This window comes from Camellia sinensis, chromosome 13 (assembly GCF_055761805.1).
Source record: "Camellia sinensis isolate YWXY chromosome 13, ASM5576180v1, whole genome shotgun sequence".
NCBI lineage: Eukaryota > Viridiplantae > Streptophyta > Magnoliopsida > Ericales > Theaceae > Camellia > Camellia sinensis.
This window is the reverse complement of record NC_138973.1, coordinates 19,557,235-19,572,150: the sequence shown is the minus strand read 5'-3', so window position 1 is coordinate 19,572,150 and position 14,916 is coordinate 19,557,235. Positions and strand designations below refer to the sequence as shown.

The window sequence follows — 14,916 nt, the reverse complement described above, 5'->3', positions numbered from 1 at the left end:
CCAAGACATCCAGCAAGCTTGGAGGACCTCCAGCAAATGTGGATGCACGAGGGATTAAATCAAAATCTGCTGCCACTGGGGGTTTGCAGGTTAAGGCCAATGCACAAGCCCCTTCCAAGGTAAACGGTACCAAAGTTGGTGTAATGGAGGGGCTCAAGAGTGAGGATGATTCGCCATCACTTCACCAAAGGACTTTTATCAACCAACTGTTCACCCACGTTGGGCAGTGTTACAGCTGCAAATTTGTCTTCTTATCACGTGAGGTGATGATGAGATTTGTGAATTATTTGAAGTGGTTTGAGCTGGAATGCATATCTTCAGAAAAGGAATGTGCTGGTAAACCTAAGATAAACTATGTTAATATGTTACAGTGTGTCACTCTCTCACTTTACTTTTTCCACCACCCACAACACATTATCATCGCCATTCCCTAACCCACATGGACTTGTTCCCATCGTTTCATACAACTCATCATTCATCCCACTAGAATATATAGAATATATATATATATATATTTAAAAAAAAAAAAAAAAAAAAAAAAAAAAACAATACAAATTTGCACACCAAACCTTCCCTTATTTTATTCATGTTGGGGCTCACCCCGATCACCATTTTACACCAAAAAAAAAAAAAAAAAAAAAAAAAAAAAAAAAAAACAAACAAACAACCACAAGATTTGTTTTCTTTTCTGCAGACGGCCACCCACCGATCTCATTTTTTCGCCTATTCTGCCGGTCTTTTCTTCTTGCTTCCGTCCTGGGCGGCCCTTGACGGTGTTGCCTCCGTGTTTCCCACTCCACTGGGCACGATCACTCCACCCTGCTCCTCCACTACAGCATATGGCGGACCTCCAAATCGGAACATCACGGTGGCCTTCCGCTTCAGCTCCTTGTTTTCCGCCTTTAGCACACTTATCTCTGCTCGCGCATCCTTATACATGCGTTGGAGCAGAGCCAGTTGGGCGTTTAACTGCTGCACCTCATTTGTCCTACTCTGCAGCCGGTGCGACAAGTTTGTGACCGCAGTCATAGTTTCAACACAGGACTTCAATGTATACTGATTAGCTTCAATATCCGTTTGCACTGCCATTTTTTGCTCCACCGACCGCATCGGAAAGTTCAACGGAGCAAAACCAGAGGTGTTTGGTTGAGGTTCACAGGCCACCGCACCAGTTATCTCTCTTGTTGACTCGTTGAGGTCGGGAAAGAGAGTGAGCAGACCACGGGAAGAAGAGGCTATGTTCTGGGTAGCTGAACGGGAAGAAGAAGCCATGTTTTTTGGGTTGCTGAGTGTTTCAGAGAAGGGTTGGTTACAGAATGTTACAGAGAACGAAGAGGTTTCAACTGGTTTGTTATGCTTCCAAGCCTCAGACTTCGCTTTGGTTTATAAAGACAGAGACGACGAGGCCGACACGCGCTCTGTCAATCACGTGCATCGCCGCGTGTCCGGCGCCCCTTTTGATGGCTCGACGCTTTCTGTCGGGCACGTCTTTTGATGAAGTGGGCGCGCCTTTTGATGGCACGCCTTTTGATGGCACATCTTTTTATGAATTGGGCACGCTTTTTGATGGCACGCCTTTTTATGGATTGGGCACACCTTTTGAGGGTGCGACTTTTTAGGGGTCCGACAAGACTCTGTAAACTGTCCCGACATTGATTCCGGTTAGCTCCTTCAAGGGTCCGACAAGACTCTGTAAACTGTCCTGACATTGCTTCCGGTTAGCTCCTTTATGGGTCCGACAAGACTCTGTAAAACTGTCCCGACATTGATTCCGGTTAGCTCCTTTATGGGTCCGACAAGACTCTGTAAACTGTCCCGACATTGATTCCGGTTAGTTTCTACAAGGGTCCAGCAAGACTCCGTAAACTGTCACAACAACTGTCACAGCATTATCTGCTACAACGGTCCGACATGACCCCATAAACTGTCTTCTACATCGGTCTGACACCGCCATCCAGTGTCCTCTACACCGTTATGACACCACCATACAGTGTCCTCTACAACGTTATGACACCCCCATACAGTGTCCTCTACAACGTTATGACACCACCATCCAGTGTCTTCACCAATGGTCTGACACGACCATACAGTGTCACCTATCCTCTTTTATTTTTATGTATTTTCTTATTTTGTTACTCTCTCCAAACTCAAGTTGGTTAGTTCCTATCCCCCTTGAGTTTGCGGGGGGCTGTTAAAATCCACCTACTCTCCACCTACTTCACCCACTTAAACCTACTCCACTAAACCTAACCCACTATACCACTACCACCTCCACTTCACCTACTCCTTACCTACTACACACTCACCCTCTTCTATATATAGGAATCATGAATCATTGTAATTGATATAACATTACATCAATCAATAATAATACATACAATTTATTCTCTCTCTTTCTCTATACATTATTTCTTACATCAACCTATTCCGCTGATAAAATCAACAAAGATTTGTGCAACTGTAGTCATGTGTGAGGCTGATGGAGAAGAATTCTTCACCTCATATGACGAGACAGTCTGGAACTGGAAACACTGCAACATTCTGCTCTGGAATTCTGCAGCAGCTAGATTATAGCTTGATTGAGTGCCAAGCTTTGGTTCTTCCACCCACTCTTGAACTTGCCCAGCAAAGTGTGAAGGTTCATGCTTGTGTTGGAGGGACTAGTGTGCGCGAAGATCAGCGCATTCTCTCCAGTGGGGTTCATGTTGTTGTTGGTACTCCTGGTCGTGTGTTTGACATGTTGCGGAGACAATCACTTCGCCCTGTTTACATCAAAATGTTTGTCTTGGATGAAGCTGATGAAATGCTGTCACAAGGTTTTTAAAAATCAGATCTATGATATTTTTCAGTTGCTGCCACCCAAAATCCAGGTTGGGGTGTTCTCAGTTGCTGCCACCCAAAATCCAGGTTGGGGTGTTCTCTGCCACAATGCCACCAGAGGCTCTTGAAATCACCAGGAAATTCATGAATAAGCCTGGAAAGAGAAAAAGCTCATACTAGGATTTGCGAAGTGATTCGCTGCAGGAATTTTGGCTTTGGATGAAACCCTTACCATACTCCACTCATTCTCTCCAACTGTTCTAACTTTTTATTTTTTATTATTATTATTATTATTATATCAAATAATCAATGCACTCATGTTCCCCACTAACAGTGTCCACTTTTGACCCAAACCATTTTCAATCCATCATTTCTCCTTCACCTTTTGCACCCCACTCACCGACTCTCTCTCCACTTTATCACATGGGTTTGTCCCTCTCTCTCCTCCATTTGATTTCAAAAATCACTTATTTTTATTTATTTTTTCCAAGTCACTTTTCCTCTTTTTTAAATACCCCACTTTATTTTGAAACAATCGCACTGATGTTTTTCATATAATCCATCTATAAATATTTTTTATCTATTTTCTTTCTCCCTTGTTTTCTTTCATTTTATTTTTATTTTTTCAACAAAACACTCCCAAAACAAAAACAAAAACAAAAAAAAAAAAACAAAAAAAAAAAACAACATTTTACAAACTTGTCATTTCTTCATGCCGGGGATCAACCCCGATCAGCATTTTACACCATAAAAAAAAAAATAAAAATAAAAATAAAAAAAATAAAAAAACACAAAACAAAACAAAACACAACCAACACAAATCGGAACAGTGGGATTTTTCTTCTCGCCTATTCCGCCGGTCTTTTCTTCTTGCCTCCGTCCTGGGCGGTCCTTGACGGTGTTGCCTCCGTGCTTCCTCGACCACCAAGCAAGTTGCCTCCTCCCTGCTCCTCCACTGCAGCATATGGTGGACCTCCAAATCGGAACATCACGGTGGCCTTCCGCTTCAGCTCCTTGTTCTCTGCCTTTAGCACACTTATCTCTGCTCGCGCATCCTTATACATGCGTTGGAGCAGAGCCAGTTGAGCGTTTAGCTGCTGCACCTCATTTGTTCTACTTTGCAGCCGGTGCGACAAGTTTGTGACCGCCGTCATGGTCTCCACACATGACTTCAGAGTATACTGATTGGCCTCAATATCAGTTTGCACCGCCATTTTTTGCTCCACCGACCGCATCGGAAAGTTCAACGGAGCAAAATCAGAGGTGTTTGGTTGAGGTTCACGGGCCACCGCACCAGTTATCTCTCTTGTTGACTCGTTGAGGTCTGGAAAGAGAGTGAGCAGACTACGGGACGAAGAGGCCATTTTCTGGGCAACCGAGTATTACAGAGTGTTTCAAGATTTGCAGCTCTTAGAGACACTCTCTCAGCAAAAGGAACTATCTCTCTCAACAACACGAAGAGTTTTTTTTTCAGAGTTTTTTAGCGGGTTTTCTGCCTCAGCCTCAGCCTCCGCTTCGATTTATAAAGACCTTGACGAAGAGGCAGACACGCGCATCATGAGCCGCTCGGCGCTCGCCGACAACTTGGCACGCCTTTTGATGGCACGTCTTTTTATGGATTGGGCACGCCTTTTGATGGCACGCCTTTTTATGGATTGGGCACGCCTTTTGATGGCACGCCTTTTGAAAGATTGGGCACACCTTTTGAGGGTGCGCCTTTTTAGGGGTCCGACAAGACTCTGTAAACTGTCCCGACATTTGATTCCGGTTAGCTTTTCCAAGGGTCCGACAAGACTCTGTAAACTGTCCCGACATTGATTCCGGTTAGCTTCTACATGGGTCCGACAAGACTCTGTAAACTGTCCCGACATTGATTCCGGTTAGTTTCTACATGGGTCCGACAAGACTTTGTAAACTGTCCCGACATTGATTCCGATTAGTTTCTACAAGGGTCCAGCAAGACTCCATAAACTGTCACAACAACTGTCACAACACCTTTTGAGGGTGCGACTTTTTAGGGGTCCGACAAGACTCTGTAAACTGTCCCGACATTTGATTCCGGTTAGCTTTTCCAAGGGTCCAACAAGACTCTGTAAACTGTCCCGACATTGATTCCGGTTAGTTTCTACAAGGGTCCAGCAAGACTCCGTAAACTGTTACAACAACTGTCACCACATTGTCTGCTACAACGGTCCGACATGACCCCATAAACTGTCTTCTACATCGGTCTGACACCGCCATCCAGTGTCCTCTACACCGTTATGACACCACCATACAGTGTCCTCTACATGGTTATGACACCCCCATACAGTGTCCTCTACAACGTTATGACACCACCATCCAGTGTCTTCACCAATGGTCTGACACGACCATACAGTGTCTCTTATCCTCTTTTATTTTTATGTATTTTCTTGTTTTGTTACTCTCTCCAAACTCAAGTTGGTTAGTTCCTATCCCCCTTGAGTTTGCGGGGGGCTGTTAAAATCCACCTACTCTCCACCTACTTCACCCACTTAAACCTACTCCACTAAACCTAACCCACTACACCACTACCACCTCACCTACTCTACTAAACCTAACCCACTACACCACTACCACCTCACCTACTCCACTAAACCTAACCCACTACACCACTACCACCTCCACTTCACATACTCCTTACCTACTACACACTCACCCCCTTCTATATATAGGAATCATGAATCATTGTAATAGAAATCAATATATCAATCAATAATAATACATACAATTTATTCTCTCTCTTTCTCTATACATTATTTCTTACAAATTCCATTCCGAGGAAATACTTGAGGGCTCCCAGATCCTTAATGTGAAATTCTTTTGCGAGTTTCTCTTTGAGGGCTGCTAACTCTGCTTCATCATTACCAGTTAAAATGATGTCATCAACATAAACAATCAAAATTGCAATTTTACTGTTTTTTGAATGTTTATAAAATATTGTGTGATCTGCTTGACTCTGCGAGAAGCCACAACTGATAACTGCCTTCCCAAAGCGTTCAAACCACGCTCTTGGTGATTGTTTGAGTCCGTATAATGACTTGTTCAATCTGCATACTCTGTCGCTTCCAAGTCTCTGCTCAAATCCCGGCGGTAGGCTCATGAACACCTCCTCTTCAAGATCACCATTGAGAAATGCATTTTTAATGTCAAGTTGATGTAGAGGCCAATCTGAATTTACTGCAAGAGATAACAGTACTCTGATGGAATTTATTTTAGCAACAGGAGCAAACGTTTCCTGATAGTCGATCCTGTTAATGTAAAATGTAAATTGTAAAATGTAAACTACCACCCACCTACCACCTCCACTACCACCCACTCCACCTACCACCTCCACTACCACCTACACCTACTACCATCTTCTCCTCTATATATAGGAATTGTAATATACAGATAAACATCTATCAATACACATCAATCAATAATACATCAGTTTATTTTACATGGTATCAGAGCAGGTTTAGAACCTAGGATTTTCGCTTCACCGGCGGGCGGCAACCTCAGCTTTTGGCCGTCCGCCGGACCTCAACCTAATCCGCCAGAACTTTCTACACATACCTTGAAATATATTCGAGTCCACCACCACTGCCCCTCCTCTCACAGTTGAACCTCTTGTTTGTTGGACTTGGCTCACCACCAGGTGTGAGCTTGTCCTGTGCTAGATCCGTCATAATTCCACTTTGGAAGCTTCTTGGGGTCACTCACAGGTCCAGAAAGAGTCCTTGCTTTGCTTCTGAGGTCCATGCCAGCACCACCAATCCATATGTACTCAGCAATCACCTTCTTCAAGCATCATTGAAACGGTCAACCACTAAAGTGTCAGGTGGATAGGGCCTTATATGCAGAGCATCAGCTTCCTCTCTCAAAAAAAAAAAAAAAAAAAAAAAAATCTGTATCATCATCAACTATTGTTCAACAATAGTTGCAGCAAACCAAGCACCTTGGAAACCATCTTCATCGCTGCTAACTTCAACTAGCATCCCTTTGCTAAACTCATCCTCCACCGTTTCTTTGCTAGGCATCACTTCATCTACAATTGGAAATATCTCTTCTCCTTCCAATGGCGGAACCCATTTACCCTTGACCCATTCTCTATGAAGCCGAAGCTCCTCGCTCCCAAAATCAAGCTGCTCTCTCGTTCCCCTGAAGAAAACAGAGTACCTCTCATTCTCAAGCACTTCAGTAATCACTCCCTCCCACCACCATCATTATGATACGCATCCACCTCCTCGCTGAACTTGAAGCTCCGGCGGCTCTCTCGCGACGGAGGCGGCCTCAGCTGCACCACATCCAGCGCTATGCATACCCTTTCTGTACCTCCTCTGTCTCGAGCTTTAGCAAGAAGCATTCTTGCCCTCTCAGGTGGTAGTGGAGGTGGTAGGTGGAGTGGGTGGTAGTGGAGGTGGTAGGTGGGTGGTAGTTTACATTTTACAATTTACATTTTACATTAAGTTTGACTGCAGCAAGCCAGAGTTCAGGGTTCTGAGCATTCTTCTTCCTGGCCATGTTTGTTTAACAGCAAAAAAAAAAAAAAACAAACAGTGGATCTGACACTCCACTCTCACCCACGGCACTCACAACCCCCACTCACACACACACCCACGGATTGACAGACACACATGATCAACCCCACTCCACTTTCTCTTATTTTAATATATCTTTATATATATATATATATATATGTTTATTTTAATATATTACACAGCCATCATCCTCTTCTCTCTCTCTCACTTTCAAGCCCACGGTTTTGATCAAACCCAGCATATAGTTTCCAAGCCACCCATGTGGGTTTGTCCCCTCTCTCCTCCGTTTGATTCCCATTTTATTTATTTTTTTTATTTATTTTTTTTTTTCCATTATTATTATTATTTTTTTTTTTTTTTGCACAAAAAAAAAAAAAAAAAAAACCCAACACAGGCAGAAGACGAACTTGCACACCACACTCCTTTTATTCATGTCGGAGCTCCCCCCGTTCACCATTTTACATAAAAAAAAAAAAAACAAAACAAAACAAAACAAAAAAACAAAAAACACACAAACAAAACCACCACACCCACAGTGGGATTTTCCCTTCTCTACTCTGCCGCCGGTCTTTTCTTCTTGCCTCCGTCCTGGGCGGCCCTTGCCGGTGTTGCCTCCGTATTTCCAACTCCACTGGGCATGATCACTACTCCCTGCTCCTCCACTGCAGCATATGGCGGACCTCCAAATCGGAACATCACAGTGGCCTTCCGCTTCAACTCCCTGTTTTCCGCCTTTAGCACACTTATCTCTGCTCGCGCATCCTTATACATGCGTTGGAGCAGAGCCAGCTGGGAGTTTAACTGCTGCACCTCATTTGTCCTACTCTGCAGCCGGTGCGACAAGTTTGTGACCGCCGTCATGGACTCCACACATGCCTTCAAAGTATACTGATTAGCCTCCACATCCGTTTGCACTGCCATTTTTTGCTCCACCGACTGCATCGGAAAGTTCAACGGAGCAAACCCAGTGGTGTTTGGTTGAGGTTCACGGGACACCGCACCAGTTCTCTCTCTTGTGGACTCGTTGAGGTCGGGAAAGAGAGTAAGCAGAGGGCGGGACGAAGAGGCCATTTTCTGGGCAACAAAGTGTTACAGAATATCTCTCGCAACAGAGTGTTACAGACACTCTCTCTCAGCACAACGAAGAGTTTTTCAGAGTTTTTTAGCGGGTTTTCTGCCTCAGCCTCAGCCTCCGCTTCGATTTATAAAGACCTTGACGAAGAGGCAGACACGCGCATCATGCGCCGCTCGGCGCTCGCCGACAGCTTGGCACGCCTTTTGATGGCACGTCTTTTTATGGATTGGGCACGCCTTTTGACAGATTGGGCACACCTTTTGAGGGCACGACTTTTGAGGGCTCGATATCTACATCCATGTATATCTTTTGGGCAGCCTATATATACACTCATACAGTGTCTTCTACACCGGTCAGCTTTATCAATCCCTTTTCAACCTCAAATAGGTTTCTATCTTCACACCTATTTGAGTTTGAGGAAGGGTTATACACAGTATCATGTATAAGTCGCTCATGGCGCACTGTGCACCACCACAACCTCTGCTACATCGGTCCGACATGACCTCGTAAACTGTCCTGCTACATCGGTCCGACATGACCCCGTAAACTGTCTTCTACAACGGTCCGACATGACCCCATAAACTGTCCCGACATTGATTCCGGTCAGCTTCTACATCGGTCCGACATGACCCCATAAACTGTCTTCTCCAACGGTCCGACATGACCTCGTAAACTGTCTTCTACAACGGTCCGACATGACCCCATAAACTGTATTCTACATCGGTCTGACACGACCACACAGTGTCTGTTACATCGGTCCGGCATGACCTCGTAAACTGTCCTGCTACATCGGTCCGACATGACCTCGTAAACTGGCTGCTACAACGGTCCGACATGACCCCGTAAACTGTCTTCTACACCGGTCCGACATGACCCCATAAACTGTCTTCTACATCGGTCTGACACGACCACACAGTGTCTGCTACAACGGTCCGACACGACAATACCGTGTCTCTTATCCTGTTTTATTTTATTTATCAGTTTATTTTTCTATTTTGTTACTCTCTCCAAACTCAAGTTGGCTAGTACCTATCCTCCTTGAGTTTGAGGGGGGCTGTTAATGTAAAATGTAAATTGTAAAATGTAAACTACCACCCACCTACCACCTCCACTACCATCCACTCCACCTACCACCTCCACTACCACCTACACCTACACCTACTACTATCTTCTCCTCTATATATAGGAATTGTAATATACAGATAAACATCTATCAATACACATCAATCAATAATACATCAGTTTATTTTACAGATCCCATAAGTTTGAGTGAAGCCTTTAGCCACCAGTCTCGCCTTGTATCTCTCAACGCTTCCATCTGCGTTACATTTTATCGTAAACACCCATTTACACCCAACTGTTTTCTTGTCTTTGGGTAGATCAACTATCTCCCAAGTACCACTTCTCCTTAAAGCATTCATCTCCTCCATGACTGCTAATTTCCAATTCGGATCATCCAATGCTTCCTGTATATTCCTTGGAACAAACAAGTGTGAAATCTTAGATGTGAAAGCTCTATGGTTTTTAGATAGTCTTTGATAGGAGAGGTAATTTGCAATAGGATGTTTAATGCAATTTCGGACACCTTTCCTAATTGCTATAGGAACATCAAGGTCGGAAATAGAAGGAATAGGATTACCTAAAATTTCGATGCCAGAACTCGGGTGGACATTCGGGTCATTAGGATGGACATTCGGGTCATTATTCCTCAGATGAAATCGCTTCCTAGTATAAATCTGAAGCTCAGAATTTAGATCATTTTGTAGTACTTCTCCCCCTAAACAAGAATCTTCTTGACTAGGCACTATAGAACTTGGTTCTCCTAAGTGATCATTATCAGACAGATGTGGTTTTTGTGTAGGATAAATGACATTGGGGAGCGGGATAGAAATATCCCAAAAACGGTCTTCTACTCCACTTGTCTTCCCCTGAAGAGAAGTGTTGGGGAAATAGGATTTTGTTTCCACAAATGACACATCCATACTCACATAAAATTTCTTGGTTTGAGGATCGAAACACTTATACCCCTTTTTGTTTGAGGAATAACCCAAAAAAACACATTTTATAGCACGGGGGTCAAGTTTTGAACGAAATTGACTGGGAACAAGAACATAGGCAGTACATCCAAAAACTTTGGCGGGTAAATCAGAAAACAACCTCGTGTCAGGAAAAAAAGTTTTGAGACAATCAAAAGGTGTTTTGTATGTTAACACCTTTGTAGGCATCCTGTTTATCAAACAAGAGGCTGTTAAAATTGCTTCACCCCATAAATATTTAGGAACATGCATGTAAAACATTATAGCACGTGCTACTTCAAGTAGATGTTTATTTTTTCGTTCTGCAATGCCATTTTGTTGAGGGGTATCCCGACATGTAGATTGATGAAAAATCCCATTTTTTTTCAAAAACTCACCCAACTGCTCATTGAAATATTCTGTTCCATTATCAGAATGTAAAATACCAATTTTGGTTTGAAATTGGTTTTCAATCATATTGTAAAAATTTGTGAATAAATTTTTCACGTCAGATTTTTTATTCATCAAATAAATCCAACATAAGCGGGTATGGTCATCAATAAATGTAACAAACCATCTTTTACCAGAAAGAGTAGTGATTTTAGAAGGGCCCCAAACATCACTATGAATCAAATAAAAAGGTTTGGAAGCCTGGTAAGGTTTTGGCAAATAAGTAGAGCGATGAAATTTTACAAAAATGCAACTTTCACAATGAAAAGAAGAACAATCAATCCCTTTAAATAATTCTGGAAATAAATGTTTCAGATAAAGAAAACTAGGATGTCCTAGCCTATAGTGCCATAGCATTATTTTTTCTCGAACAGAGATTGAACTAGTACTATTAAAGCTCTGAGCTTTTTTATTACTAACAGGTACTTCATCAAAGTAGTAAAGACCTTCAAGCATCCTAGCACGCCCAATCATCATCCCCGAGTTCTGGTCCTGAAATTCACAATGGGATTCAAAAAATGTAACACGACAATTAGAATCCTTAGATAGTTTACTGACAGACAAAAGGTTACAGGCTAAGTTGGGGACGTGAAGAACAGCATTGAGATTAATTTTCTCAGTTAGTTTAATAAATCCTTTTCCTGCAATAGGTGAAAAACTACCATCGGCTATTCTGATTTTGTCATGACCAGAACAAGGGAAATAGGTACTAAATAAATGGGAAAAACTAGTCATGTGATCGGAGGCACCGGAATCTATGATCCACGGAGAGAAGTTTAGGCAAGAGAAGGCTTTAGGATTTCTCCCTGTTTGTGCTAACAAAACACTAGGAGTACCGGATGAGGAGTTGGATTTTATCAGCTTTAAGAGATGATCAATCTGCTCTTTGTTGAAGGGACCTGAATCGGCTTCATTAGCGGTAGGAAAGCCACGATTATTCTCTCCTTGTTTGCTGCTTTTCCAGTTGATAGGTTTGCCATGGATCTTCCAACACGTTTCGCGTGTATGGCGAGGCTTGTTGCAAAAATCACACCAGACCCGTGGCTTATCATCAAACCTGCGCTGGTAATTTGCAGCCTTGTTGACCGCAGCATCGCTAATTAAAGCAGAAATTTCAATTGATTCATCAGTACCTTTTTTCTTAAGCATGACGCTCCTTCGGCTTTCTTCCCTTCTGACTTCGGCAAATACTTCGCCAATGGATGGGAGAGGAGGTCTGCCAATAATTCTTCCTCGCACTTCATCGAACTCAATGTTGAGGCCGGCAAGAAACTTGTAAATACGGCTGTCTTCCACAGTTTTCTTGTGGTGGTTGCAGTCGTCAACCGATTTCCATTCGTATGTGTTGAAGATGTCAAGATCCTGCCACAACCTTTTCAACGAATTGAAATATTTGGTGACGGAATCACCTCCTTGACGAATCTCTCCCAACTTCAAAGTTAATTCGAAAACTTGAGATTGATTTCCTAGGTCAGAATACATCTGACTAACATTATCCCACAATTCTTGTGCAGTAGTATAGCACATGTAATTAGAGCTTATATCCTCCTCCATGGAATTGACCAACCATGTCATAACCATGGAGTTTTCAGCGTCCCAACTGTCGAACAGCGGATCCTTAACAGCAGGAGCCTTCTTGTCACCAGTGAGGTAACCGATCTTTCCTTGTCCACGGATATACATCCGGACAGATTGTGACCAGCGGAGAAAATTATCACCATTTAGGCGGATGGTGGTGATTTGGACAGAGTGAGAGTTGGACGTTTTCACCGGAATGGCAGCGGAAGGGGTTGAAGTGGTTTCGGACGTGACTTCCGACATGACTATGACGGTTTTAGGGCTGCTGTGTTTTTTGTTGCTCTGATACCAGCTTAGAAAATATGAGGAAGTAGAACTCCGAAAATGTGAGGAAGAAGGAATATATTTCTGTTATATTCAAAACTTCTTATCTTACAAGACCAAATGACACTCCTTATATAGGAGATATTACAAACATCATTATAACCCATTATATGCTACTTACATATTATATATTACCACTATCTACCACTATCATATTATATACATGCCACTATCTACCACCAACACCACTATCATATTCTATACATGCCACTATCTACCACCAACACCACTATCATATTATATACATGCCACTATCTTATTATATACATTAACACAAATTTCCAGCAGGTATCTATGTGCATTAAGTCATAGGGAAAAAATAGTGAAAGAGAGTTCATAAAGCATTTATGTCAGTTGCCACACCATAAGGCCCCCCTGTTTCTGAAATGTGCACTCCGTGTGTTGGCACCCCATTTCTCAGGACTCAAACAAAAAGGAATTAAAACACCAAATTGGGACAGACATAACATTCTGCAAATGATATTATGTGTCCATGACAATTCCCTCTTTATCATTTTAAACAATAAAATACCAGCAGACAATTTTGATTGACATAGCTATACATTTATGCATACACAAATTAACTCAACTAACCCTCAATGACAACTGCTTATGGTTTGCCTCATTTGCCTCGATACATAAGTACATACATGTATACACTGAGATACAAGGAGAAATGCATAACATTTCTTGGAAATTGTCAATGCCATATAACCATATGACTAGCTCCAATCTTACTGTCAGGTAAGGTCTGCTTGTAATAAATTAAACGAACTAAAAGGAAAAACTGAAGCTTAAGCCACACATTCTGCAAACTTAGCAATTAGTATTCAAGAATGAACATGTCAACTGGGACTACAGAAGCCCAATGGTGATGAGAAACAAGCTTACCTGGTCAAGAGTAGACAATTGCATGAATCTTTCATAGTATAATTTCCAATCTGGCTCAACTTCAACGTTGGTGGGTGTAACTAAGTATACTAAATGCAAATCAGATGCAAGCACAAATCCTTCTCTAGCCCTTGAAAGGTCATCCAGTACAATCTAGAAAAAAATTAAAATATATAAAATATAAAAATACATAATTAAAGTCAACAATTCGTTAATTCATCTATTCAAGATCAGTATGTTCAATAATGCATTGATACCAGAAGCACATGATATTAAAGAAAAAGAAGGAAAAAAAATGAAAAGAAAGAATGGAGGTGTAAATATATACAAGTGATTCTTCAGGGCAGAGAGAACTGCCAAAAGATGCACGTCCAAGAGGTGTGGTGCTGTATAACTTAGTGTCTTCATTCCATTCAATAAATTTTCTGTGGCATAACCATCTGAGAGAATCCTGTGCTGACTTCACTACATCTTCAAATGGCTTTGTAGAATTGAGAAGAGTACACCTCACATATCGATGAATATCATTGGCAGTTTGAACAATTCCACCAGCGACAACTTCTAAGATTGCATGGGTCATCCCATTCTTATCTTCAGAAAGACAAGAATGCAGCGGTGGACAGCTGTCATTAAGAATTCCCATAATTCTTTTGACCTCTTCTGGTTTGCAAAGTAGAACCTGGTTAGATGAAATCATAAAAATGATCAAAATCAGTATTAAAGCTAGAATACTGATTTGTTTAAGAAAACCAATCTGCATTATTAAAGGTATCTTTGACCAAAACTTGCATGAACAACGTGGGTGTTTGGGAAATGACTATTTTAGAAGCTTTTTGACTTTTTGGCTGTTTTAGTAGGCTATTTTAGTTTTTGTGTTTGAGAAGATGAGATGGATTTTTATTTGAGTTGGTGTATTGAAAAATGTGTTGAAATGATGTTTGAAGTTAAAATGACAAATTTGTCCCTAACTTCACATTTTTCAAAATTAATCTAAAGGGGTAAAATTGTAATTTAATAATCTGTCAAAGTGACAGTCCTACACTGTCACTGTTACAGCCCACAGCCGGGCTTTTAAAAAAAAAAAAAAAAAAAAAAAAAAAAAAAAAATCAATGGTCTAAAGGGGCTAAAAGGCTTTTTTTATTGTTGAGGCTAAAATAGCCTCCACCCACGCTTCCCAAACACCGCCAACATAAAAACAAGGATACAACTATATGAGCACCT

The 14,916-nt window shown here is 41.9% G+C and overlaps 1 protein-coding gene across 3 annotated transcripts in view; it reads right to left on the bottom strand.

Moving 5' to 3' along the window:
- LOC114272128 (MUS308 and mammalian DNA polymerase-like protein) overlaps positions 1–14,916 on the bottom strand; it is a 47,132-nt gene that overhangs the window by 17,840 nt on the left and 14,376 nt on the right. For all 3 annotated transcript variants that reach the window (XM_082901673.1, XM_082901674.1, XM_082901675.1), the window contains exons 12-13: positions 14,023–14,373; positions 13,695–13,847 (exon numbers count right to left, since the gene is read on the bottom strand). In XM_082901673.1, coding sequence (XP_082757799.1) covers positions 13,695–13,847; positions 14,023–14,373 — 504 coding nt within the window. The remainder of the gene's footprint in view (positions 1–13,694; positions 13,848–14,022; positions 14,374–14,916) is intronic.